This window comes from Meriones unguiculatus, chromosome 21, assembly GCF_030254825.1.
Source record: "Meriones unguiculatus strain TT.TT164.6M chromosome 21, Bangor_MerUng_6.1, whole genome shotgun sequence".
Classification (NCBI taxonomy): Eukaryota; Metazoa; Chordata; class Mammalia; order Rodentia; family Muridae; genus Meriones; species Meriones unguiculatus.
The window spans coordinates 37,266,260-37,291,411 of record NC_083368.1 but is presented as its reverse complement, the minus strand read 5'-3'; the positions used below and the strand labels follow the sequence as shown (position 1 = coordinate 37,291,411).

The window sequence follows — 25,152 nt, the reverse complement described above, 5'->3', positions numbered from 1 at the left end:
GAAAATGTGTTAATCTACAGTATTACAAATTATTTTCTAATTTTAAAAGATAATAAAAAGGTCCTATTGAGGCAGGAGAATAGGGCAGAAAGTGAAACACAGAGGGCCTGATATATGGAAAGAAAAGAAAAGAAAAAAAAAAAAACCTTGGTAAGAAGCTGGAACTATCCACCCACCCCTTATATGTATCTAAAACAAGCCAAAAATGCTGCACAGAACTCCAGTGTCTAAAGATGCCCATGGCTCATTATATAATAATACAATATACACATCCCTGAGAATTTAAGATGCTAATTAATGAAGCTCTATGCAGACTACATGTAACACAGATAAGATAGACACAGAGATATACGTACACACACACACAAGCCAAAAAGCCCAAGCTGTGTGACATAGAAGCACAATCTAATGTACAGTGGGGCTGTTTGAGCTAACTCTTTGCTCTGGTTTGCTGCCTCTTGTCAATAACCTGTCTCTGCTCCTGCTGCAACTGTGTCTCTGCTCAGTTCCTTGTTCTGAGACACAGACAGTCCTCTGGAAGTGCCCTACTTGACACTAGCAGATGTTACCATTTCAAATATTTTTTTAAAAAATATATTGTGGCTATTCTTGTTCTCCTAAGCTCAGTTCTCCCACCCCTTCATTATCTGCTTCAGAAGGCCACCCACAAATTCAGAAGTCTAATTTCAGAGCCAGAAGACACCCCCCCCTTCACTGAAATACCATATCTGCAATGGCCTACAATGACTCTCCATTGGATGGTGTTCCATAGCTAACTTCTAGCACATCAAGACAGAGCTGTGCCCATACAAAAACTTCAGCACTAGATATCTGCAAAAATGGCAAAGTAGAGGATTTCAGCAGGCTCTCTCCATAAAGCAATAAGAAAACAGCCATAAACTGTCAAAATACACTTTCACAGAATTCTAGAATCAAATGGAATGCTTATCAAATCAAGTATTTAGACAACAAGAAAAAGCAAAAATCTTGAAGCTTTGTGATGCCCTAAGTCTGATCCTTCCCATGATCCCCAGAGAAGCAGAAAACTTCAAAGCCATCAGCCCACATTCCAGACACACGTACCAGTCCCATGGAAAACACAACAGACCTTATTCTCAAAGAACTGGAGTTGTCTGTTCTGACCAGTTTGAAGACTGCATGAGGGCAGCATAAAAGGACTGCCTTTCTCCCTCTCTCCCAGTGCTGAAGAGAGGCACAGGGCAGTCTTGTGAAAAACATGTCAGGCATATAAATGTCACTACTGCCTGAAGCAAGGGATAGCTGTGTGAGCCAACGCCAGCCTAACCAAAAGTAATGATACAAAAGGCTGCAGCCCAGAAGGCTTAGAGAGTTTGAAAGGCATTTCTAAAAGGCTTTAAGAAGTTGAGTCGAGTGCCACTGCTTAGAAAAGATTCCTCACAGGAAGGCTGCCTAAACGAGAATATGCACAATGCATTTTTTAAGAGTAGATTAATTTTTTTTAAGAGTAGATGAATCGTTGTAATCCACCCAGACTTTTGGGATTGTTAAAGAAGCTGGAACTAGGGCTGGAGAGATGGCTCAGTGGTTAAGAGCTTTGTCTGCTCTTCCAGAGGTCCTGAGTTCAATTCCCAGAAACCACAAGGTGGCTCACAACCATCTACACCCTCTACTGCCCTCTTCTGGTGTGCAGGTGTACATGCAGATAGAGCATTCTTAAATAAAATCTTTATAAAAAAAAAAAAAGCTCTTCCCCACTTTTTCTTCTAAGTGGTTTAGTATGTCTGGTTTTATATTGAGGTCTTTGATCCACTCGGACTTTAGTTTTGTGCAGGGAAATAAGTATGGATCTATCTGCATTTTTCTATATGTAGAGATCCAGTTAGACCAGCACCATTTGTTAAAGATGCTTTTTTCCATTGAATGGTTTTGGCATCTTTGTCAAAAAACAGGTATCCATTGGTGTGGGGGTTTATGTCAGGGTCTTCTATTCGATTCCATTGATGCACCATTCTGTTTCTATGCCAGTACCACGCAGTTTTTAGTATTGTTGCTCTATAGTACAGCTTGAGATCAGGGATGGAGATACCTCCTGAAGATCTTTTACTGTAGAGAATTGTTTTAGCAATTCTGGGTTTCTTGTTGTTCCATATGAAGTTGAGATTTTTTTCTTTCAAGGTCTGTGAAGAATTGTGTTGGTAATTTGATGGGAATTGCATTGAATCTGTAGATTGCTTTTGGTAAGATGGCCATTTTTACTATATTAATCCTGCCAAGCCATGAGCATGGGAGCTCTTTCCATCTTCTCATATCTTCTTCTAATTCTTTCTTCAGAGACTGGAAATTTTTTTCATACAAGTCTTTGACTTGCTTGGTTAGGGTTACACCAAGGTACTTTATGTCCTTTGTGACTATTGTGAAGCGTGTTGTTTCCCTAATTTCTTTCTCGGCCCTTTTTTCTTTTGTATACAGGAGGGCTACTGATTTTTTTGAGTTAATTTTGTATCCAGCCATCAGAAGAAGGCAAAAAGAGGAAACAAGTCAGGAGCCTGACACAGAGGACCTCTGAAAGACTCTGCCCTGTAGACTATCAAAGCAGATGCTGGGACTTATGGCCAACCATTAGGCATAGTGCAGGGAATCTTAGGAAAGAAGTAGGAAATAGTAAGAGCTGGAGAGGACAGGAACTCCACAAGGAGAGCAACAGAACCAAAAAATCTGAGCACAGGTGTCTTTCCTGAGACTGATACTCCAACCAAGGACCATGCATGGAGGTAAGCTAAAACCCCTGCACAGATGTAGCCGATGGCAGTTCAGAATCCAAGTAGGTTCCATTGTAATAGGAACAGGGACTGTCTCTGACATGAACTGATTGGCCTGCTCTTTAATTACCTCCCCCTGAGGGGGAAGCAGCATTACCAGTCCACAGAAGAAGACAATGCAGCCACTCCTGATGAGACCTAATTGACTAGGATCAGAAGGAAGGAAAAGAAGACCTCCCCTATCAGTGGACTTGGGGAGGGGCATGCATGCAGCCGGTGAAGGAAGGGAGGGATTGGGACGGGAGGAGAGAGGGAACTACAGGGAGGATACAAAGGGAATAAAGTGTAAGTAATAAAGAATTTTTTTAAAAAAGGAGAAGCTGGAACTAATTAAATATGTAGTGTACAAGAAACTACAGACCTTGGAGAGCAGGCATGCACTTTTGCTAGGAAAGGAACTTGTTAATGAAAAATGGATGACTTCTTTATACTATGTCCTGTTAGTATGTCAGCATGCAGATTTCCTTTATACTGTTGGATTAACAAAAACCTTAAAGGAAAACCATATAATATGGAATTAATTGTTTTCAATGAACTATTTTTTGTAATATATGTTGGCCACAGCCCATCAAAGCTTAAACTTCATAATATAAACCAATAGGTAATGGAAATTTACATTCAAGTTTAAGTTTTCTAGAATGTTTATTTCACTAAGTCATAGTATCATGGGGATTTACTGAAAAAAAATACTATGAACAGATTTTTATATAAACACAACCCAGCCAATAGAAATCTATGCAAATTCCATTCAAGTCTATGCAATTATTCTTCTGAATGATAATGCTTCCAATGGGGACTGTAAGAAAGAGAACAGCCTTGAACAATAAAGAGAACTGCTTAAAACAATAAGAAGGTAAGCAAAAGAAAACATACAATTTTAAAGTTTGGAGTACACTGGTAAAAGCCCCACACTTTCATTCTAAATACATATGCTTCAACAATAGAAATAACAGCCTCACAAAATGGCTAAAACATCCCTCACATACTCAAAAAGAATTCAGGAAGCAAACATCTGTCAGACAAAAAATATCAACATTTTTCAACTATATTCCCGCGCCATACCATTAAATATAGTATTCCTTTATGTCCAAGTTGCATTAAAAAGTCAGTTACTACATTTTGTAATATATTATCAGTAAAGATTACACATTTAATAGAATTTAAGGTGTTTTCAATTTTCATAATGTTAAAATAAGCAAATAAGTCTACAAACACTGAAATAAGTAAAGACAATCCTAAAATATAGGCTAAATGCATATAGTACATATCTTTACTTAAAGATTATAAATCCCCACCCCAACAACCAAAACAAAATTGGAACTGAAGCTCTATCAATAATTACCACACACTTCAGTGTAGTAACTAACACATGTAGACAGATTTCAATCCAGCAACATAGCTAGTCTGGCTGGACTACAACAACGACCATAGCACTCACCGTTAGTCCCAAATAACAAAGGTAAAGTTAATTTGTAGAAGGAAGAAAGCATGTTTAAAAGTGATTCCAATTGAGAGGCAGACAATGTGACAAATCAGAGAAAGATTTGACGGAACAGAATATGCCTAACTCTCATGAGACAAGAGAGGAAAGAGAGAAAACTTAGAGTTCAGCACAGAGAGAGGGGAAGGAAGCATCTTCACCAGGACAGTTTTACAGAGACAGGCTGAAGAGAACAAGTCAGAGAATGAGAAGGAACCAGAAGATTAGAACAGATTGCTAGAGTTAGTTTCAGGCCAAGCAGAGCAATTCAGTCAGAAGCTCAGAGAAACAGTCTGAGTCAGTCAGCTTAGAGAGGCATTTTGAACCAGACAGCTGAGTGAGCCAGAAGTGAGAGAGTTCAGAAAGAACTAGAAAGGGGGAGCTTATTCAGCCGTAAGTCTCAGAGGCCAAAAATATGTTAGGCTAGATTAGATTGTATGAAGTCTAGAAGCTTCCAGGGCTAGTCTAGGTTAGCAGACAGAGGCAGTAAGCCTCCAAGATGATAATTAAGGCATTCAAAAAGTTACTTTAACAAGCACACAAAAGTGTAGACTACCAAAGTACTGCTTTATAGAAAGTCCACTCACTAATATGTTAACATAATAATCTGTCAAAATACATATATACATATGCCTCATTTATGACAATTTTCAAAAAAATTCTATGAATCAAATTTCTACAGGTTAAAATAAAAGTGGAAATAAAATTATTCCTAAAAACTTTGTCAAAGCTAAAAAGCTTTGTAGAAAGGGGAAGGAGGCGGGAAAACCTTTTTGGAAATAAGACAACTGCCCTTAAAGGTGTCCAAATGGACCAGGCTTTACATCACAGTCTGTACACTGAGTTTCCCTACAGAAATTGCCTCATATTGATGGTTGGGCAAGTGTCTGTCTTCTGCTATCTTTATCTTTTATTAGTGCTTGTATTCATCATATCTGTAGACAGACATGGCTATATACAAACTGGCAGTCAGTTAAATGAGTAACAACTCATACTATCTAGGTTAATTGAACTGACAAAATGAGTAAGAAGATTTAAAGGATAACTATCATGAACAATCTGCAGCACTGGGGAAACAGAGGCAGGGGGATTGAAAGTTGAAGTAACAGAAGATAATAGACACTTGTCGAACTACGAGTATAAGCTTATCAAGCATTAACAAGGTAAAAACAATAGCAATCACGTTCCTTTGATCTCATGAGCAGAATGGCACTTTACATCTGTGGTCCTCTTGAACACCACAGCTCCTATGTACATGATAAAAATGGCAGAAAATGCCAGCAAGGGGGCTTTCTATAAAGCATAGCTGAATAGTACTTCTTGATTATCAATGTCATCAAGCACAAGGAAAATCTGAGAAAGTTTCCCAGTCAGAGGAGGCTGAGGGACATGATAACTAAATTTAAAGTGGTCTCCCGGATGGGATTATGAAGCCAAAGGTAAAAACCAGGCCAGTCCCCGAGGGAGGAGCAGCCTTACCAGGCCACAGAGGAGGACACTGCAAACAGTCCTGATGAGACCTGATAAGCTAGGGTCAGATGGAAGGGGAGGAGGACCTCCCCATCAGTGGACTTAAAAGAGGGGCAGGGAGGAAATGAGGGAGGGAGGGAATGAGGAAGGGGCTACAGCTGGGATACAAAGTAAATAAACTGTAATTAATATAAAAAATAAAAATTTAATAAAAAAAATAGAAACAAAAAATACAGTAAAAAAAATAAAAAAACAGGCCGTGTGAATAATGAACTATAGTTAAGAGTACTGTATTAATGTTGAATTGACACATACTGTTCCCATATGTGCTGGACTATTTTATCTCCTGGGGAAATAGCTCAGTCAGTAGAGTAGTTTCTGCTTGCACATGAGGAACTGAGGTCAAAATAGATGGAGCAGCATGTACTTGTGGCAGCAGTCCTGAAGGAGTGACCTGGAGCTCAGTGGACAGCCAGGCCACTGGAACTGGTGGGCCCAGGTTCAATCAAAGGCCTGTCTTAATAAATACAGGGAGGCTGTAGAGGCCAATCAATGGCTAAAAGCAATGGCTGCTGTCACAAAGGACCTGATGATGAAGACTCCCATCTCTTCTAGAGGATCTGATGGACTCTTCTGGACTCCAGAGAAGGCTTTCATGACACCACAAACGAAAGTAGTACATAGACATGCACACAAAACATCTATATGTGTAAAATAATAAAAATTAAAATGAAAAAACTAGCCGGGCGTAGTGGCTCATGCCTGGAATCCCAGCAATCGGGGAAGGAGGCGGATCTGCGAGAGTTCAAGGCCAGCCTGGTCTACAAATGAGGACAGCCAGTGCTACAAAGAAAAACCACATAAGAAAGAAAAACCACATAAGAAGAGAAGAGAAGAGAAGAGAAGAGAAGAGAAGAGAAGAGAAGAGAAGAGAAGAGAAGAGAAGAGAAGAGAAGAGAAGAGAAGAGAAGAGAAGAGAAGAGAAGAGAAGAGAAGAGAAGAGAAGAGAAGAAAGAGAGAAAGAGAGAAGGGAGGGGAGGGGAGGGGAGGGGAGGGGAGAGAGGGAGGAGGGGAGAGAGGGAGGGAGGGAGGGAGGGAGGAAGGAAGGAAGGAAGGAAGGAAGGAAGGAAGAATGAACGAACTAAGGTGGAAACTGGGAAAAGCACTGTGATGCCCACTTCTGCCCTCCTGACACACGGGCGTATGCATCTGCAAACACCTGCACACAAGCACTTACATATACACAAAAACTCAGCATTATAAAATATTTGAAATGCAAATTTATATTCACTATTGTTAATAATTCTTCCCTTATGTGGATATTAAGCTTTGACATTTTCTGAATTTATAAAACAATAATTTTCACATAAATGACATATGCTTCAAAAGTACAGAGATTATAATTCTAAAAAAATAGCAATAGCCACCATAAACATGAAGAGATGTGGCACTATTGTCCATACATTGACAAATATTTACTGTGTGTGCTCTCAATGTGACATACAAAGAATACAAAATCATCTCACAACTTCTGCTTCAAAGCGGCTTATAATTTGGTGGTGCCGCAGACAAGGAGGAAGGTAACTACCACCGAGGAAGAATGAAAAGGAATGAGTATATAATAGTTTCCATAAATAGAAATGAACATAGAGTTCAATGGGAACACTTCGGCTGAGCGAGGAGACATGGGGCAGGAAAGGTCTCCAGAACAAAGCGCTATCGAACCTAAGTCTAAAGGAATCAGGAGGGGAAGTAAAGGGAACTGGTGAGAGGGAGACAGAGGGCATGGACTCGGGTGGGTCCACATGGGGGCAACAAATGATAACAAAGCTTCATGTCAAAATATCATAATGAAATACGTTGCTTTGGATGTATGCTAACCTAAAAATTAATTTAAAATTAAAAGATGAGGAGTTGCCTAAAAACGGATCAGTTCAGAGGTGTTGCTCGCCTTGTCCAATGGGGTGCCCATAATCCATGGGACTGGTGAGCACTTACTACATGATTATGGAGTCAAATTGAGAAATAGCATTAATTTGACTACTTTTTCTACTAAGTTACAAAAACAATTCAGTGCAAGAGAAACAGCCTGTCAACAAGTGAGACTGAAGTAGCTGGATACCAGAGAAGTAAAGCAAAAACCTTGAACTAAACCCTGTACTGTAGACAAACTAATTCAAAGTGAACTGCATAAAACATTAGAACAGCAGCAAATCTTCAAGGCAAATGAAAACTTGATACACCTGACACCAAAAGCCTGATCCAAGAAAGAAAAACCAGACCATCAAAGCTAAAAACTTTTGCTCTAAAGAGACTCCTATTAAGATGAGAAGCTAACTGGGAGAAAACGAAAGCAAACCATATCTCCATGGTGAGTAATCTTGATTTTCAACTTGATGGGATTTAGAATTGTTTAGAAGACAGACCTATACATAAGAAAGGTACAGCTAACAGTATAATAAATGGAAAAACAAACAAAACTCAAAGCATTTCCATGGAAACCAGAAACAAGACAAGGGTGAGCATGTGAGGTGCCTTGGGTCCAATACCCAACACCACATACCAAACAAAACAACAACAAAAATTACCATTTTTATATTGAATGCTAAAATTCAGGAGTTTCACTTTCCTATGCTAACCACCACTCTCCCTTTTTTTTTTTTTGTTTTTGTTTGTTTGTTTTTTAAGACAGGGTTTCCCTGTGTAGTCTTGGCTGTCCTGTCACTCACTCTGTAGAACAGTCTGACCTCAAACTCAGAGATCCGCCTGCCTCTGCCTCCCTGAGGGCTGGGATTAAAGGCATGGGCGACCATGCCTGAGTGCCCCCCCCCCTTTTTAATCAGCTACTGTCTCAAGATATGCTCCTCCAATTCTACCAGTGTATTTTCACTATTGGGATCTCACACACCTTATGGTCCTTCCACGGCCATGGCAATGCTAGTACCATGCCCTTGACCTCTAGAACACTGATTCTCAACCTTTCTAATGCTGTGACCATTTAATATAGCTCCTCATGTTGTGGTGACCTGCCTCCATAAAATTACTTTCATTGTTACTTTTAACCACAGTTTTGCTACTGTTATGAAATGTAATGTAGTTTGAACAGTTTAGGTCACTGTGTCATTCTTAACTCCACACTCCTACAGTCTGCTATGCCCATGTAAGAGCTGTACACTCTCAATTTTTTCATGGGAAATGTATATTGTTCCAGAAACATGACATTTTATCCCTTCAAATACATTTTCTATATGGTAGGTATGTTCCCTACATGACCGGAAACACCAGAAAACAGAGACTCAGGACAGAAAAGATATTCCAGGGGTTGATGGCTCTTGCTGCTCTCCCTGAGTACTGAACTTCGGTTTCCAGCACCCATGTGGGGCAGCTTACAACTGCCTGAACCTCCAGCTTCAGGTCATACGACACCCTCTCCTGGCCTCCCACTGTACCTGGAAGTCATACACACACACACACACACCACAACACACACAAAAATAAATCTAAAACAAAACCCCTATTTTGTTGGGCTTTGCTATTCTTGTTTTCTTTGAGTTAATTACTTATTATTGTGTGTGTTTGTGTGTCTGTCTGTCTCCTTGTCATTCTGTCTGTCTGTGTTGGGTATGTGGAGGTCAATGGACAGCTCTCAGGAGCTGGCTCTCTCCTGCCCTCTTGTGGATTTAAGATCAAACACAGTCTGTCAGTCCTGACCACAAGTGCCCTGATCCACGGAGGATTCTGACAGCCCTTTCTTGGTGGTGGTCTCTGTTTGTGACTACCTGCAGTCATCTGTGTCTGAGACGGCACCTGACACGTAACGGGGATATAGAGAAAAGTATATGGAATGGATCAGTTTCTTCAGACTGTGAAAATATAAAGACTGACAACAGAGCAAGAGAAAGAAGGCAAAAAAAAAAAGTAGTAATGAAACCATAAAATGGCGATGCAAAATCCTAAGTAACAACATAAAAGATCACATTGATTCAGTTATTAATTTTAAAATAAAATCATTTCACACATTAGTTTTTGCACATTTGTCTAGAGAGAGCAAGCAACTCTTCTCAATTTCTCCTAAGCTAAGAAAAATAATTTACCAAAACGATTGCATAAAATGCTATTCAGAGATACCCAAAGAACCCTTCAAAATGGAATAAAACTACATAGACGTAGAAAGAACAACTTCATTTTAAAGTCAGTAAATGCACATAAGACATAGAAAATGGCAACAGCACACCTAACTTGAATAATTCATGGATATTGGTACTTGGAATAGGACAGAGAAATTCAAATTAAAACTGAAAGTTTTCTGACTTCTGGCTGTATGTCTTTCTATACATAAGGATTTTCTGCCACCATGTGGAAGGTTGTGAAATTACACATAATTTTAAAACTATATGCCTGAAACTGTTTAGTTTATCCCCAGGTTCAAACAGGTAAATCCAATCGTAAACTATCTTAAAGCAAATAGTCAATTCTATGTAAACCTGTGTGCAGGTTCCATCTCTCTTCTTCCTGAAGAAAATGGTGTCAATTGTACCATAAGGAAACTACATGACCAACACTCGGTTTCGGGTTTTGTCCGTTTACTTTTTAAATATTCTATTTCTCCCTACATCAGGCACTTGAAATACTACATTAAACAAACCAACAAACAAGATTATGCTACTCAAACTGCTCCTGAATAGTTAGAAATCTCAGGTCTCTGGCGGCAGGTCTTTAACCAGGTCTGTTTATTTTATGTGTGTGAATGTTTTGCCTTATGTGTATGTGTACACTTATATGCATCAATACATAGATATAAACAGGCATATATATTGCCAGGGCAATATGGCACCGCCAGAGCCCAGCTATCCTGCCACAGCAAGCCCTGGATAATCCAACACAGCTGAATCACAAGAAAATGACATGAAAATCAATCTTATGAAGATGAAAGAGGCCTTCAATGAAGAAATGAATAAACCCCTTAAAGAAATACAGAATACAATCAAAGGGATGAAGGAAATGAATAAAAACATTCAACTCCTGAAAGTGGAAACAGAAGTAATACAACACAAACTGAGGAAACTGTGGAAATGGAAAACCTAGGTAAGCACACGGAACTACAGAGGCAGCATCACCAACAGAGTACAAGGTACAGAAGAATCTCAGGCACAGAGGATGCAACAGAAGAAATTGGCACATCAGTAAAAGAAAATGTTAATCTAAAAAGTTCCTGACACAAAACATCCAAGAAATCTGGGACACTATGAAAAGGCCTAGGCTAAGAATAATATGAATAGTAGAAGAATATTCTCAGCTTCAAGGCCCCAAAATATATTTTCAACAAAATCATAGAAGAAAATGTCCCCAACCTAAAGAAAGAGATGCCCATAAACATGCAGGAAGCATCCAGAACACCAAATAGACTGAACCAGAAAAGAAAGTCCTCCCATCACATCATAATCAAAACACTAAATGCACAGAACAAAGAAAGAATAGTAAAAGCTGCAAAGGGGAAAAACCAAGTAACTTATAAAGGCAGAATTACATCTGACTTCTTAACAGACTCTAGAAGGCAGAAGGGCTTGGTCAGATGTCTTGCAGACTCTAAGAGACCACAGATGTCAGTCCAGACTACTATACCCAGCAAAGCTTTCAATTACCGTTGATGGAAAAAAAAGATATTCCACGACATAACCAAATTTGAACAATATCTATTCGCAAATCCAGCCCTACAGAAGATACTAGGAAAACTCCAACCCAAAGAGGTTAACTACACCGCCCTCCCTCAAAAAAAAACAAAAACAAAAACAAAAAACATAGGAAATAATTTCATGCCAACAAATCCAAAAGAAGGGCATGTGTGTGTGCGTGCATGTGAGCACACACGTACGGATTACCACCAACAACAGCAACTTCAAAATAACAGAAATAAACAACTGGTTATTAATAGCTCTCAACATAATTAGAATCAATTTCCCCATAAAAAGACAGACGTTAGCATAGAATGGATGCTAAAACAGAATCCATCATTCTGCTTCATAGAAGAAACACACCACAATATCAAAGATAGACATTAACTCACAGTAAAGGGCTAGAAGATTTTCCAAGCAAATGGAAGCAAGGACAAGCTAAAGCAGCCATTCAAACAAAATAGATTTGGAATCAAAATTAATCAAAAGAGATGGGAAAGGGCACTTCATACTCATCAAAGAAAAAAAAAATCCAAGCTGACATCTCAATTCTGAATATGTCTCAAATGCAAGGGCACACACAATTGTAAAAGAAACATTATTAAAGCTTAAATCACACATCAAACCTCATGCATTAACAGTAGAAGACTTCAACAACCCACTTTCACCAATGGGCAGGTCATCCAGACAAAAAAAAAAAAAAAAAAAAAAAAAAAAAAAAAAAAAAAAAAAAACAGAAAAAAAAATGGAACTTACAGATGTTATAACTCAACTGAACCAACCAGATAGCTACAGAACATTTCACCCTAACACAAAAAGATATACCTTCTTCTCATTACACACAACCTTCTCCCAAACTGAACATATAGTCAGTCAAAAACCAAATCTCAACAGACACAAGAAAATTAAAATATGTAGCCCATGGCAGCTGAGTCTCCAAGTGGTTCCCTAGTAATGGGAACAGGGATTGTCTCTGACATGAACTCACTGGCTGGCTCTTTGATCACCTCACCCTGAGAGGGGTGCAGCCTTGCTAGGCCACAGAGGAAGACAATGCAGCCAGTCCTGATGAGACCTGACAGGCTAAGATCAGAGGGAAGGGAAGGAGGACCTCTCCTATCAGTGGACTTGTGGAAGAGTATGGGAGGAGATGAAAGAGGGAGGGTGAGATTGGGAGGACATGAGGGAGGGGTCTACAGCTGAGATACAAAGTGAATAATCTGTAATTAATAAGTTTTAAAAATAACCCCCTCTATCTTATCAGAACACCGTAGATTAAAGGTGGACTTCAACAACAACAGAAACAACAGAAAGCCTACACACTCATGGAAACTGAACAACAGTCTACTCAATGACTGCTAGGTAAAGGAAGAAATAAAGAAATTAAAGACTTTCTAAAATTAAATAAAAATGAATGTACAACATACGCAAACTTATGGGACACAATGAAATCAGTCAGTGCTAGGAGGAAAGGTCACTGCACTAAGTGCCTTCATAAAGAAGTCTGTGAGATCTCATACTAGCAATTTAAAAGCACACCTAAAAGCCCTAGAACACAAAGAAACAAACACACCCAAGATAATCAAACTCAGGGCTGAAATCAATAAATTAAAAACAAAGAAAGCAATACACACACACAAAAAAAAAAAAAATCAACAAAAACAAGATTTGGTTCTTTTGAGAAAATCAACAAGGTACAACAAACCCCTAACCAAACTAAAAGGCAGAAAAGACAATACTCCTCAAATTATCCCATGAAATAGAAACAGAAAGAGCATTATCAAATTCATTTTATGTAGCCACAATCACCTTGCTACCTAACTACACAAAGACTCAACAAAGAGAATTTCAGATCCATTTCACTCATGAATGTTGATGTATATTTTCTCAATAAAATATTCGCAAACTGAATCCAAGATCACAACAAAAACTTCACTCACCATGATCAAGTGGGCTTCAGCTCAGAGACACAGGGATGGTTCAACATTAAAAAAAAAAAGGATCAGATGATAGAAAAATGGCCAGTGTTCATGGATCAGTAGGATTAACATAGTAAAAACCTTACCAAAAGCAATCTACAGATTCAATCCAATTCCCATCAAAACTCCAACACAATTCCACAATTCTTTACTGACCTTGAAAGAGCAACCATCAACTTCACAGGTGGGGGAAAAGGAAAACTAAAACAGTCCTGTACAATAAAAGAACTACTGGATATATCACCATTCCTGATTTTAAACTGTAATAATAAAAACCACGTTATTGGGATAAAAACAGACAAGTTGATCAATGGAATCAAACTGAAGACCCAGACATAAATTCACACACCTATGAACTCCTGATTTTTTATAAAGAAGCCAGAAAGACACAATGGAAAAAAAGACAAAACATAAAATCCCTAATCAACACTCACTCTGCACAATTTCACCCTCACTGCTGCTACTACAATATGAACAATTTAAAAATAAACGAATTTAGTCATAATAAACAGTCTTCATGCTCCTTTAACCCAGGCTGGTGCACATATTTTCACAGCATTCAGGTAAAAGGAGATGGAGTTGAAATAATGTGGTGTCTCTCTCTTATCAAGTGCCAAATTTTAACTTGTTCTTTGCATCAATTAGATATTAAATTTTCTTTTTTCTAGGCATCAACATTTGAAAATATACCCTCTCCTCTTCAAAACAAATCTGGTATGTGCAAATGACTTTTACACAAAGAAAGGAACTATGGGTTGATTTTTCATTTCAATTTATAACCATTTTTCAGAAACATACTCCAGTATAAGTTATTTACATGAATATCAAGCTTCAAAACCTCCTTCTGCTGGTCTTTGACCTGATACGGTGACAAAGGTAGCAGTAGAAACTAGTGGATTAAAAATACAATGGTGGAAAATGTCAGAGACGTGTATATTTTGAATGGTTGGATCCACACTAACAGGACCAGTAGTAGCCAACAACCCACAAAATTCAACCTTCAAAACAGAGTCAAGGAGTCCCAAAGGGTGGAGTCGGTGGGAAAAGGTAACCCCACACCACACAAGCAGGAAATAGAGAAAAAAGAAACCCAGAGATCCACATTTACTTCTGTTTCTAAGAAAACCTCTTAAGAGGTAGAAGGCTATGCCTAGACAACAATCCAGATCTGGTGATCTAGAAATGAACCATTTTGGGCCAGCCAGCTAAAGAGACAAAAGAAGGATCCTGAGGACTCCATAGCCCCACTGTTGCCTTGCTCCTGTTTTCTTCAGAATTACATCCTAAAAACAAACCCGCAATCCCTGGCATCTCCAATGCAGGCTAAAAAGCTACCAATCTGAACTATAACAAAGAGCAGCCTTACAATAATGAGGTGGAGTTGAAAGAAAGTATGACAAGGACAAAGCCACTGCAAGCATAGATGATGTGATGACGATGATGACAAGGATTCAGCAAAGGGGATGGGTATGGTAGCCTGAAAACCATGATGACAAAGAAAAATGACAAGAAGGAAGGTCTGGGAAAGCAGCTGTAAAGAAAACCGAATTACCTGTTCCTGTGTAAATCTACAGTGTAAACTTATTGATAAGGTTTCTGCTCACCTTAACCACATAATCAAAGTTCGATCACACTGCAGCATCTAGCAGAGCTCTAGAAAGCAGCAATTTGCATAAAATATACCAGGTGCTACGAGCACCCTGAACTACACTCAAAGGTGCACATCTATCCAAACATTCTATAGTAAGAAATTCTCCTGGCTTTGTGCACCTTTCTAAGGGCACTGAAAGGCCAGGACAATTCTCCTTTAAAAGTGTTAATAACCACTGTTACTGCCTGCAAGTTCTAGAGTTACCAATGCAGTATATGTATCCTCTGCTAAAAGAGTGTTTACCCTTGTTACTGCCTGCCAGTGTTTTGAAGTCACTGACTGCATATGTGTGTCCGCAGCTAAAGTGGTGTTAACTGCTGTTAGAGCCTGTCAGTTCTGGCGTTACCAATGGCATGTGCGTATTTGCAGCTTACCCAATGAATGGGTGACAAACACAAACTCTCCAGGCTGAGTCACTAAACAAGATGTCTTTAGGGGAATTCAGTTCAAACTATGCTGGCTGAAGCTAGACAACTACCTATGTCACTCGTGTGACCACTGCGGCTGCTTTTAGAAACCTGTTTGCTACGCCATCTAGCACCATTCCGAGTTTTGTACGCAAAAGCAGTATACAAACTATATGCATTTTTTTAATATTATGTGGGATAGTTTTTAAGCAATATATAAACCTGTTCCTGGCAGCAAAGTGAAATGTCACTACACCAAAGTCCTAAAACATCTGGTACTTTAAAAACTAATTCAAGTAAAGCATAAACACTTCAGTGTTTTAGAACCAAAACAAAAACACACACACAAATAAAAACAAAAAACACACTTTTTCCTTTAGACAAGCCTCAATTACAGTGATTTAGGAGTAAAGAAGAGCAAAAACCTGTAAACAAGGGAAATACGATCCTTTCTTGGGAATTAAACTAATTAAATCTGCACACAAGGAGAATAAGCTGATACCTCTCAGGCCCAGAAGGCTGAGTTAATCAGCTTAATCTATTAACAAATATAGTAATAATGTCAAGCAAAAGTGGGTAACGCTAAAAGTCCAGATTGAGAGAAAGCATCAATTAAGTCCAGAACTGCCTAAGGAAAAAGCATAAGGAAGCTTCAGGACAGTTAGCTGCTGCAGGTGCAGTGAGGCCTGCGGAAACATTCTCCTGCCCACTCTACTTCTCCTTAGTTTAATTTCTTGTTCACTAGGCAACTGTGTAGACACTAATCCAGTCTCCCAGGAAGCTTATCAGTGACCCACAATCCCTCCTTTACAAGGTTAATATCAAAGAAACCCTGAAAAACAAAAATGCTTTTAGATATAGCACTAAATTCTGACATAATTGAACATCAAGTCTTCATTCACTACACTTAATGTAAATGGTCAATTTTCTCCTCCAGCAAACATATTAATGCATTTGATTCCAGGTAACAGGTACCACCCCTGAGCCCAATGGGATACTTTGTAACCTTCACTCTACACTCCTTATTAGTCTATAGAAAATCTAAAATAGTACTGTTTTCAGATACAACTGAGAAAGGGTTCCCCGGAAGTGAAGACAAATACTCTGATTTACAGAAAAGGACACACTCTTCCCTAGTCCCCAGCAGAAACAGCCAATTAGCCATTTGGTTTACATTTCATTATTATATAAGCATGAGTCTGACATCTTTATTAAGCTGACATCTTTAGGTATCCTGGTAAAGTCCAGAATACAGTACCATTACTAGGCCTTGTAACCAGATGTAGGGATGACATATGACGGAACAGACGGCCTCGAGTCTCTTTCCTACACCTACTACCAGTTTCCAAGTCACAAATGGAGAACGTTAACACATCTTCACAAGACAAAACAAATATTAATTGACAAACCCCCATGCCACCTTACTGTTATCCTACAAAATATTTTAAAAAGTAAAAAAAAAAAAAAAACTAAATGCAATTATTAGTAGCAACTTTTTTTTTTGCCAAAGTTATTGAACTCTTAGAATTATCTATATACTTTTATGATAAGGTGAAAAACAAAACAGTTTAATTTGAGGCTATACATATTCAGAATTCCTTTCCATTTCTAAAATTCAGCAACAAATCACAAAACTATATAGCTGGCATCAATGTTCATGCAAAACGAAAACTCTAAGAGGCAAGAAATATCTTTATAAAGTGCTGCTATTTGAATGAGTCAGTTTCAAGGCTTTAAAGAAACATAACTGGTTACAAAATTATTCAATATATTTAATTAAATAATGCCTTTTTTGTTTGTTTGGTTTCTCTGTGTAGCCTTGGCTGTCTTGGAACTAGCTCTGGCCTAGAATTCACAGAGATCCACCTGCATCTGCTTCCTGAGTGCTGGTCGTATGCTACCACGCCTTTAAGCTTAAACAATACTTTCTCATGATTACCAAAGAAATGTGATTTGGAAGATAACATGAAAAAAAAATCTAAAGTTCAAAGAAAAAATTAAAAGCATCCTTCATCGTATCAACCAGAGATGAACATAGTTTACATCTAATTACACCATCAACAGTTCCGTGTCATTCATTCTTCTAAAGCCTTTTTCAATAGCTGCCTTCTAACCCACCCTACTTACAGCTTTGTTGGAATTCTCTTCTCCTGACGGACAGCTGTACTGCTTTCAATTTCTTACTTGTACTATATCCATGCAATACAATTTCATTTGTGTGGAAATAAAAAAATGGCCTGTTAGACGCTGCATTGCCCACTTCTTACATTTAAACTGTTAGTTTTTTCTACCAAGTTAAATAAGCTTTTGTTACTACTAATACCATCAACCATATATTAACTTCAACTGTGTTCCATTTGCCTTTTAATTTTCAAGTTCAAGAGTCACAAAATTTAATGTTAAATTTGATTTTATTTTTAAAATATTTTTAATTTATTTTTTATTAATTACAATTTATTCATTTTGTATCCCAGCTGTAGCCTCCTCCCTCGTCCCCTCCCAATCCCACCTAGAATCCCTGCACAGATGTAGCCACGACAGCTCAGTGTTCAAGTGGGTTCTCTAGTAGGGGGAACAGGGGCTGGCTCTTTGATCACCTCCCCCTAAAGAGGGAGCAGCCTTACCAGGCCACAGAGGAAGACAATGCAGCCACTCCTGATGAGACCTGATAGGCTAGGGTCAGATGAAAGGTGAGAAGGACTGCCCTTACAATATGTTTTTGTTATCATATTTATTGCTATAAAACATGCCCTCAAAATTAACAGACAATATAAAAAAAAAAAAAAAAGACAAGACTGCCTAGGAAAAGTGTAGGATAGATTAAGCCATTTGATTAAATAGATTAACATCTCTCATGGTACAATTCTATAAGAAAAAAACGCACTTTTTTGGTTTGCCACTAATTTCAAGGGCAAAATATATTGTTTTTCTACTGAGACAACAGAGGTCTAAAGAAATTTTACAAAAATTTACACAGAAAATAAATACACACTGGCAATACAACAGTTTTACATTTATATACCAGTAAATTCCACTCTCATTTCCCAACAATCAGGAAGGGAGAAGGAGGTAGATGGATGCGAGTTCAAGATCAGCCTGGTCTATAAAGCCAAGGATAGTCAAGGCTACACGGAAATCCTGTCTCAAGAAGGAAAAAACAAACAAAAAACTAGATTACTAAAATTTACAAGACACTGAACAGACAAAATAACACAATATCCCCAAAGAAGAGAAGAATTAAAGAACAGAAAATAAAGATTTTTTTTTCTGTATGTTTTCTGCATGTATGTCTGTGTTCATGTGTCTAGTAACCATGGAGACCAGAAGAGTCACAGATGATTGTGAGCCACCATGTGAATGCTGGGAAATAAGTGTGGATCCTCTACAAGAGCAGAAAGTGGTCTTAACCACTGGGCTATCTCTCCAGCCCTCATATATTGTTTATTATCATAAGTTTTCCTACACTGGTTTTTAAAAAGTATGCTCAGGGATTTTTTTTTTAAGTTAAATATATTTCTTTGTTTGGGTTTTATGGCTGTGAAGAGACACCATGACCATGACAACACATATAAAGAAAAACATGTAACCTGGGCTGGCTCACAGTTTCAGAGGTTTAGTCCATGATCATCATGGTGGGAAACATGGCAGTGTGCAGACAGACATGTGCTGGAGAAGGAGCTGAGAGATCTGCATCTTAATCTGCAAGCAGCAGAAGGAGACTGTGCCACACAGGGTGTAGGCTGAGCATAGAAGACCTCAAACCCCACCTCCACAGTGACACACTTTCCAACAAGGCCACACCTCCTAAAAGTGCCACTCACTATGATCAAGCACTCAAACACACGAATCTATGGGGGCCAGTCCTATTCAAACCACCACAATGTATTAAGTAAAACAATTTTTTTTAATTGGTTCTTTGTGAATTTCACATCATGCATCCCAATCCCACTCTATTATACTTCCATTTCTGCTTTCCACCTTTGCAACTTCCCTGCTAAAGAAAAAAACAAAACAAAACAAACAACAACAAAAAACCTCATCTCACCCACCCCGGAAGCCGCACTGTGTCACAGTGTGTCATATACCTTCTTGTCCACACATCTTTATCTGCAAATGTTCATTGCAATGAGTCAACAGTCTGTTTTAAGCCTCTGGCTTCTGCTACACTACCAATACTGAACCCTCCCCAGGACTCCTCTCAGATATCCTGTTGTTGCCCTGTGTCATGGAGATCCTGCAGCTTTTGATCTGTAGGAATGGTCCCTTTACATGCTCCAGCAGTTTACAGATGAGGTAGATATACTGATGGGCCAACTCAAAGGAACCTGAGCCTGGGTGGTAGCTGAGTTGGTCTGTCCACACCTCTCCTGCACCCACATGAGCAGGGCCAGGTCTCCCACTTTGCCCAGGGGTAGGGCAGCATTCCTGTCTTTGGCAGCCAGCAAGGTGAACAGGACCTTGCTGCTGCCATGCCATCAGGTCCAGCTCTCCCGCACTACCCTTATAAGGGGTGGGGCCAATTCTCCATCCCTCAGGACAGCTCATGTGCACCCACACCAGCAGGGTCAGCTCTACTGTAACTGTCCAGGCAAGGTGTGGGGCACTCTCCAAAGTGCTGTAGCTGGTGAGGGATGGGGCCAGCTCTCCCGCCCTGCCTAGGCAAGGGGAGGGGCCAGCTTTGCTCAGCTCTTGGGAATATATTGCCCCAGGTGGCAGTCCAGACCAGGCCATGGTAACATGGGTCATGGACATGGACACCCACCCATGCTGCTGCAGGGCCACAGACCCAGACATGGCCCTCGGGCACAGCATGAGCCAGGATGTCACCATGGCCTGAGGTGTCAGCACAGGCTACTCACATCAGGCTATTCCTTGTCACTCTCGAGTCTCCAATTCCACCTCTCTTCATAGTGCACAAGCCATTCCACTTCTCTTTCTCTCCCAGCTCTCCATAACATACTTGCTCAATGTAACAGTGCCTGCACAAGCTGCATCAGTGACTGCACCTTCTTTTAAAAGGCAGGATGGTTAAATGTTTGTCTAACCCCGAGACTTGCAAAGGAAACGAATCTCTGGCCAAAGCTAAACACAACACAGAGAAACTGTAATTCAACATAGAATCATCCAGCCTCCTGGTTGAACTGCCACCAAAACCAATTAGAGAGGTTAGCAAACAGGCCAGTGATGAGAGGTAAACCCAGCAGGCCATGATGAGTCAGTCCGGGTCTCCACTACGCAGGGACTGCGCTTCTTTCCTGGGCTATGATGCAGCTCGGGAAATCACAACTACTCACCCAGTGGCCGGTTGTCTCAAAGGAAGAAGACACAGCCCCACTGGCACTTGCGTTTCTTACTGGCTCATTGATGGACAGTGTAATTCACCATTTCCCAGGGAGCCAGAACAGCAACTATCCTTGCACCCACCCTTCCACCTCTCTGCATAGCGCACACACCGCTTGGCTTCTCTTCCATCTCTCCCCCGCCTATTTGCTCGCTTTTTCCCCTCCCATTACTCCACCACCTGTTGCTCACTCCCCACCACACCTGGACCTGGAGAGTGCCCCAGGCCAAAACAATTCCTACAAAATAAAAGTGCCTTGAAAGTGATGATTTGATCAGAATTGCATATATTGATTTGATAGTAGTTATTAAAAAATTGAGTTGCAATCCATTTGTTTTAGTGATTCAAATACAACTCTAAAGATTTAATATAAAATAATGATATCACTAGCATAATATACTAGTCATAGCTCTGAAACAAAAGACAAGTATGTGCATATGTAATCTCAGAAATCTCAAATTTTTGTACTGAATTTTAACATAAAGAACTATCTATGGGAAGGTCCTCCTCCCCTTCTATCTGACCCTAGCCTATCGGGTCTCATAAGAGGGGGAAAAGAAGGAAGGAGAGTGGGTTTGGGAGGAGACAAGGGAGGGGACACATCCAGGACCCAAAGTGATTAAATTATAATAAATAATAAATAAATAAATGTTTATAAAAAACTATATATGAATGTTAATTTAACCTATTTTACTTAACAATTTTTATAAAGTAGTTTATGGCTGCTTCAGATGAGCAATATATTTGAGGTTTACATTGGGTGTTAAAATTGAAAGGGAGCTTCATTTTCCTACGCTAACCCTCCCCTTTTTTATCAGTTACTTTCTCAAGATATGCTCTCCACGCCCCACCCTAACCCCACTCCACCCCATTCCCTTGAACTCAATCAGAGTACTTCCACTATTGGGATTACTTACACCTTAAGGTCCTTCCGGGGCCATAGTAATGCCAGCACCAGGCCCCTGAGCCTTTAGAACCACAACCTAAATAAACCTCTATGGAGAGAGGACGGAGTCCTGAGTGGGTGTGCACTTTTGACATGGGCCTGACCATGTCAAGGACTCCAAAGCCTCAAGACCTTCCTCACAGCTTCCTCCTCCTGCCGACTTCAGCCTGAGGCTACTCTCCTACAGAGATAGGCTTCCCGGCCTCCCGGGGGAGCTGCAGACTGTAAATATACAGTTCTTAGACTGCTGCAGCTGCATCTCCATCCAAACACACCTTACACACAATCTCCGTTCTCTCAATGTGTCTGTCACTTCTTCACTCCCTGTCACCCAAGTCAGACCAATTTCCAGGCTGTGCAGGGCACAGCAAACCTCTTTTCTTCAAAAACATCCAGCCTCAACTAGTAAAACAATAATGTGTATTCTATTCTGTTTCACACCTTCTCTTTAATTCCTTTTAGATGGCAGTTAAGTTCCATGATATCCCTAAAAACATCTTAAAAGATATAACTTATATGACATCACTATCCTATAAACCACTGCTGTTCCATAAACCACCACACACAGAGGCTGCCGTGAGAAACACGCAGAAGGAACTGAGAGGTGCCCAAGCAGCCCACTGACACTTGACAGAGCTCTCCCACACATGTACAACCATGTAGGATAGAACAATAATTCATTCCTTTTCTCCCACAGGCTACAAACAAACTAATGTGCGATATTCAAAAGCAACAGACTTCAAATTATGTGGGGTATAAAACTTATTTTAAAAAATAGCAAAATGCCATCAACTCTAAGTTAAAGAAACTTTAAATATACATGACAGGCAACTTAGTCATTTGTTTTTTATCTGATGATCCACTTAAAAGTCACAAATGAAAAATAAAACCTCAGATGAGTTACAAAGGTTACACACACTCTTGACAGGTAAAACACTGTTGAAATTTCTGTTGATTCATCAACTACAGGGCCCTGGATCCCACAGAACACTTTTCCTTCATTCCAAAAAGTATGTAAAACTGCCAGACCAGTGAAGATGAGTCATTTCTTTCCCTACAAAAACATTTCAACTAATACATTCAGAAGGAATGTTGGAAGCAGAAAATTAGCCCTGGTACACAACCCAAGCATATAGCCATGAGTGCTGAATTAGGCCAAGTTTAAGAAGAACCAAGACACTGTGTAGCCTCGGTGTTCCTGTCCCAAAATATTTAGTAATTTCAAAGGGAAAATATACAGACCCTGTGTAGTATATAAAGACATTTACTTAACTCACAGTTTGGAATTCCAAGACCATGGCACTGGTGGAAGTCTTTTGAGTGTACATAAGAGGGAATGATCATACAGCATGTGGCTAGGCAAGAAGAGAGCGTCAGGGTGTGTGTGTAATTGCAGCTTGAACTCAGGACTTAACACGTGCTGGACAGGTGAACTACATACTGAACTACATACCTGTCATGTCCAGCCTTCTGTGTTTTATTCTGAAATGAGGTCTTGCTTAAAGTGTAAAAGCTAGCCTTAAACTTTCAACTCTCTTGCCTTTGGCCCTGGGGATACAGGACTCTCCTCTCAGCAACATGCAATACTCATCTTTTTTAAATTCATTCTTAATAATAACAACAATAATAATAATACAATATTCAGGCCACACAGATGGCTCAGTGAAAAAGGCGTCTGCCGCCTAGCCACACTAGCCACACACCTAAGTTTTTATCCCCAGGTCCCATGTGGTGGAAGGAGAGAAACCCTTGGGTTATCCTCTGACCCCTCCCACATGCCCCAACACACAAATGAATATGTAATTAAAATAAATGATAAGAAAGAAAAGCGAAAAAAAAAAAAAAAGAACAAACCTAAATCCGAATGCGTGCAATTGTTTAAGATTTATCCAACAGCGCAGCCTGTGTTTAAAAGTAACCAGGACTTAAAGAGCCTACAGAAAACAGCTTTCACCTGGCTTAACTTCCACCAGCATTTTCCACTTTCCCAAGTGTAGTCTTTAAGCCTTTTGGTGTTTATCTAATTTATCTGTCAAGGGGAAAACTTAGTAAGGCCCTGCAATTAAAAATTAACAAATGATCGAAACAAACCTGGCAGGTTAGTAACGACGTAATGTTCACTACACGGGCTGTCCCGTACAAGAGCAACGAAAAGGACAAAAAAACAGGCTAACTTTCGGAGCACTTAACAAGTTAGGGATGCAGCAAATTCGGAGACACCCCACCTCATCTCTCCAACGCCCGGTACCCTCAGACTCTCTGAAAGTTGATCTGAGCACTGAGCAAACTCAGCGTGCTCAAGCAGAGAGCCTGTAAGCGGAAGGGCTCACGAACGAATCTGGTGAAGTGCTGTTTGCCCAGCTTTTAATTCAGACGCCCTGCTTGGTCGTGCATGGACAGCGGGGAGCAGCTAGGAAGGGAGACCACTGAGGAACCCCAAAGGTCGCGGGTAACGGGCCGGGAGGGGCATCACTTGCCTCCCATTCCTTCAAGAAACGCTGGGCCTCGCCAGAACCCACAGTCTTATGTCTCCTAAATTCGTCCTTCACGTACTGGTCGCCCAGGGCTTTGAGGTCCAGGGGCAGAGCCCGGTGTAGCTGTAAGATGCGCTTATACAAACACCGGACTCGTGAAACATGCCTCGCCGGCATTGCGCCGCGGGTGCTCGGCCAGCCGCGCCTGCGCAGAAGGTCGGCGCAGCTCCGCCCCTCCGCCAAGTCTCCTATAGGTGAACCGCGAAGCGGGCGGAAGAGGGCCCGCGACCTTTATCCGGTTTGGTCCGTCAGAGAATCCTGTCCTTCCGGAAATCCAGATTTTTGGGGCCGACAGAACCCGCCCCCGGCCTTCGCTGCCAGAAGCGTGGCTTTTGAGGAATAGCCGCAATTTCTTGAGTTTCCTAGGAAGGTCCTGCGTGAGCGAGTTGTTACTTCCAGAACTAACTCATCGTCCGCTCCATAAGGATTTGAGAAAGACTTCATCCAAATCTGTCTCCTACAAAAACCCTTTCTTGGTTAATGCAAAGGCTTCTGGGCGTATTCATGAGAGGGAGGTGACGGTGTGGGGTTCATCGCTCCGTCCACGCCCCTCGCAATGCTGTACCTGCAGTTTTTGCCGTACAAGCTTAACTTTGTCCAAGGAGCTAACACAAGGGAGCCCTACCGGGCAGACTTCGTTAGTTCAGTTTTTCCAAGGCCACGATCCTGGGTTTTTTTTGTTTTTGTTTTAAACAATGTGAGATGAAAATCAGGAATCTAGTCGTTCACATGTCCTAACTTGTGCAGAGGTGATTAAAAAAAAAAAAATGAAGGTTTTTTTTTTTCTTTTCCCAGAGCCAATTGCTCCTTGTTCTTATTTTTTTGTTCCTATTACATTTTTTAAAAGATTTATTTATTATGTATACAGTGT

General features: G+C 40.2%; 1 protein-coding gene across 1 annotated transcript in view; it reads right to left on the bottom strand.

The window, feature by feature from the left end:
• Sdhaf3 (succinate dehydrogenase complex assembly factor 3) overlaps nucleotides 1-24,456 on the bottom strand; it is a 45,351-nt gene extending 20,895 nt beyond the window's left edge. Inside the window, exon 1 of the mRNA XM_060373733.1 lies at nucleotides 24,225-24,456. Within this exon, the coding sequence (XP_060229716.1) occupies nucleotides 24,225-24,398 (174 nt within the window). The 5' untranslated portion in view covers nucleotides 24,399-24,456. The remainder of the gene's footprint in view (nucleotides 1-24,224) is intronic.
• Between the last annotated feature and the right edge of the window lie 696 nt (nucleotides 24,457-25,152).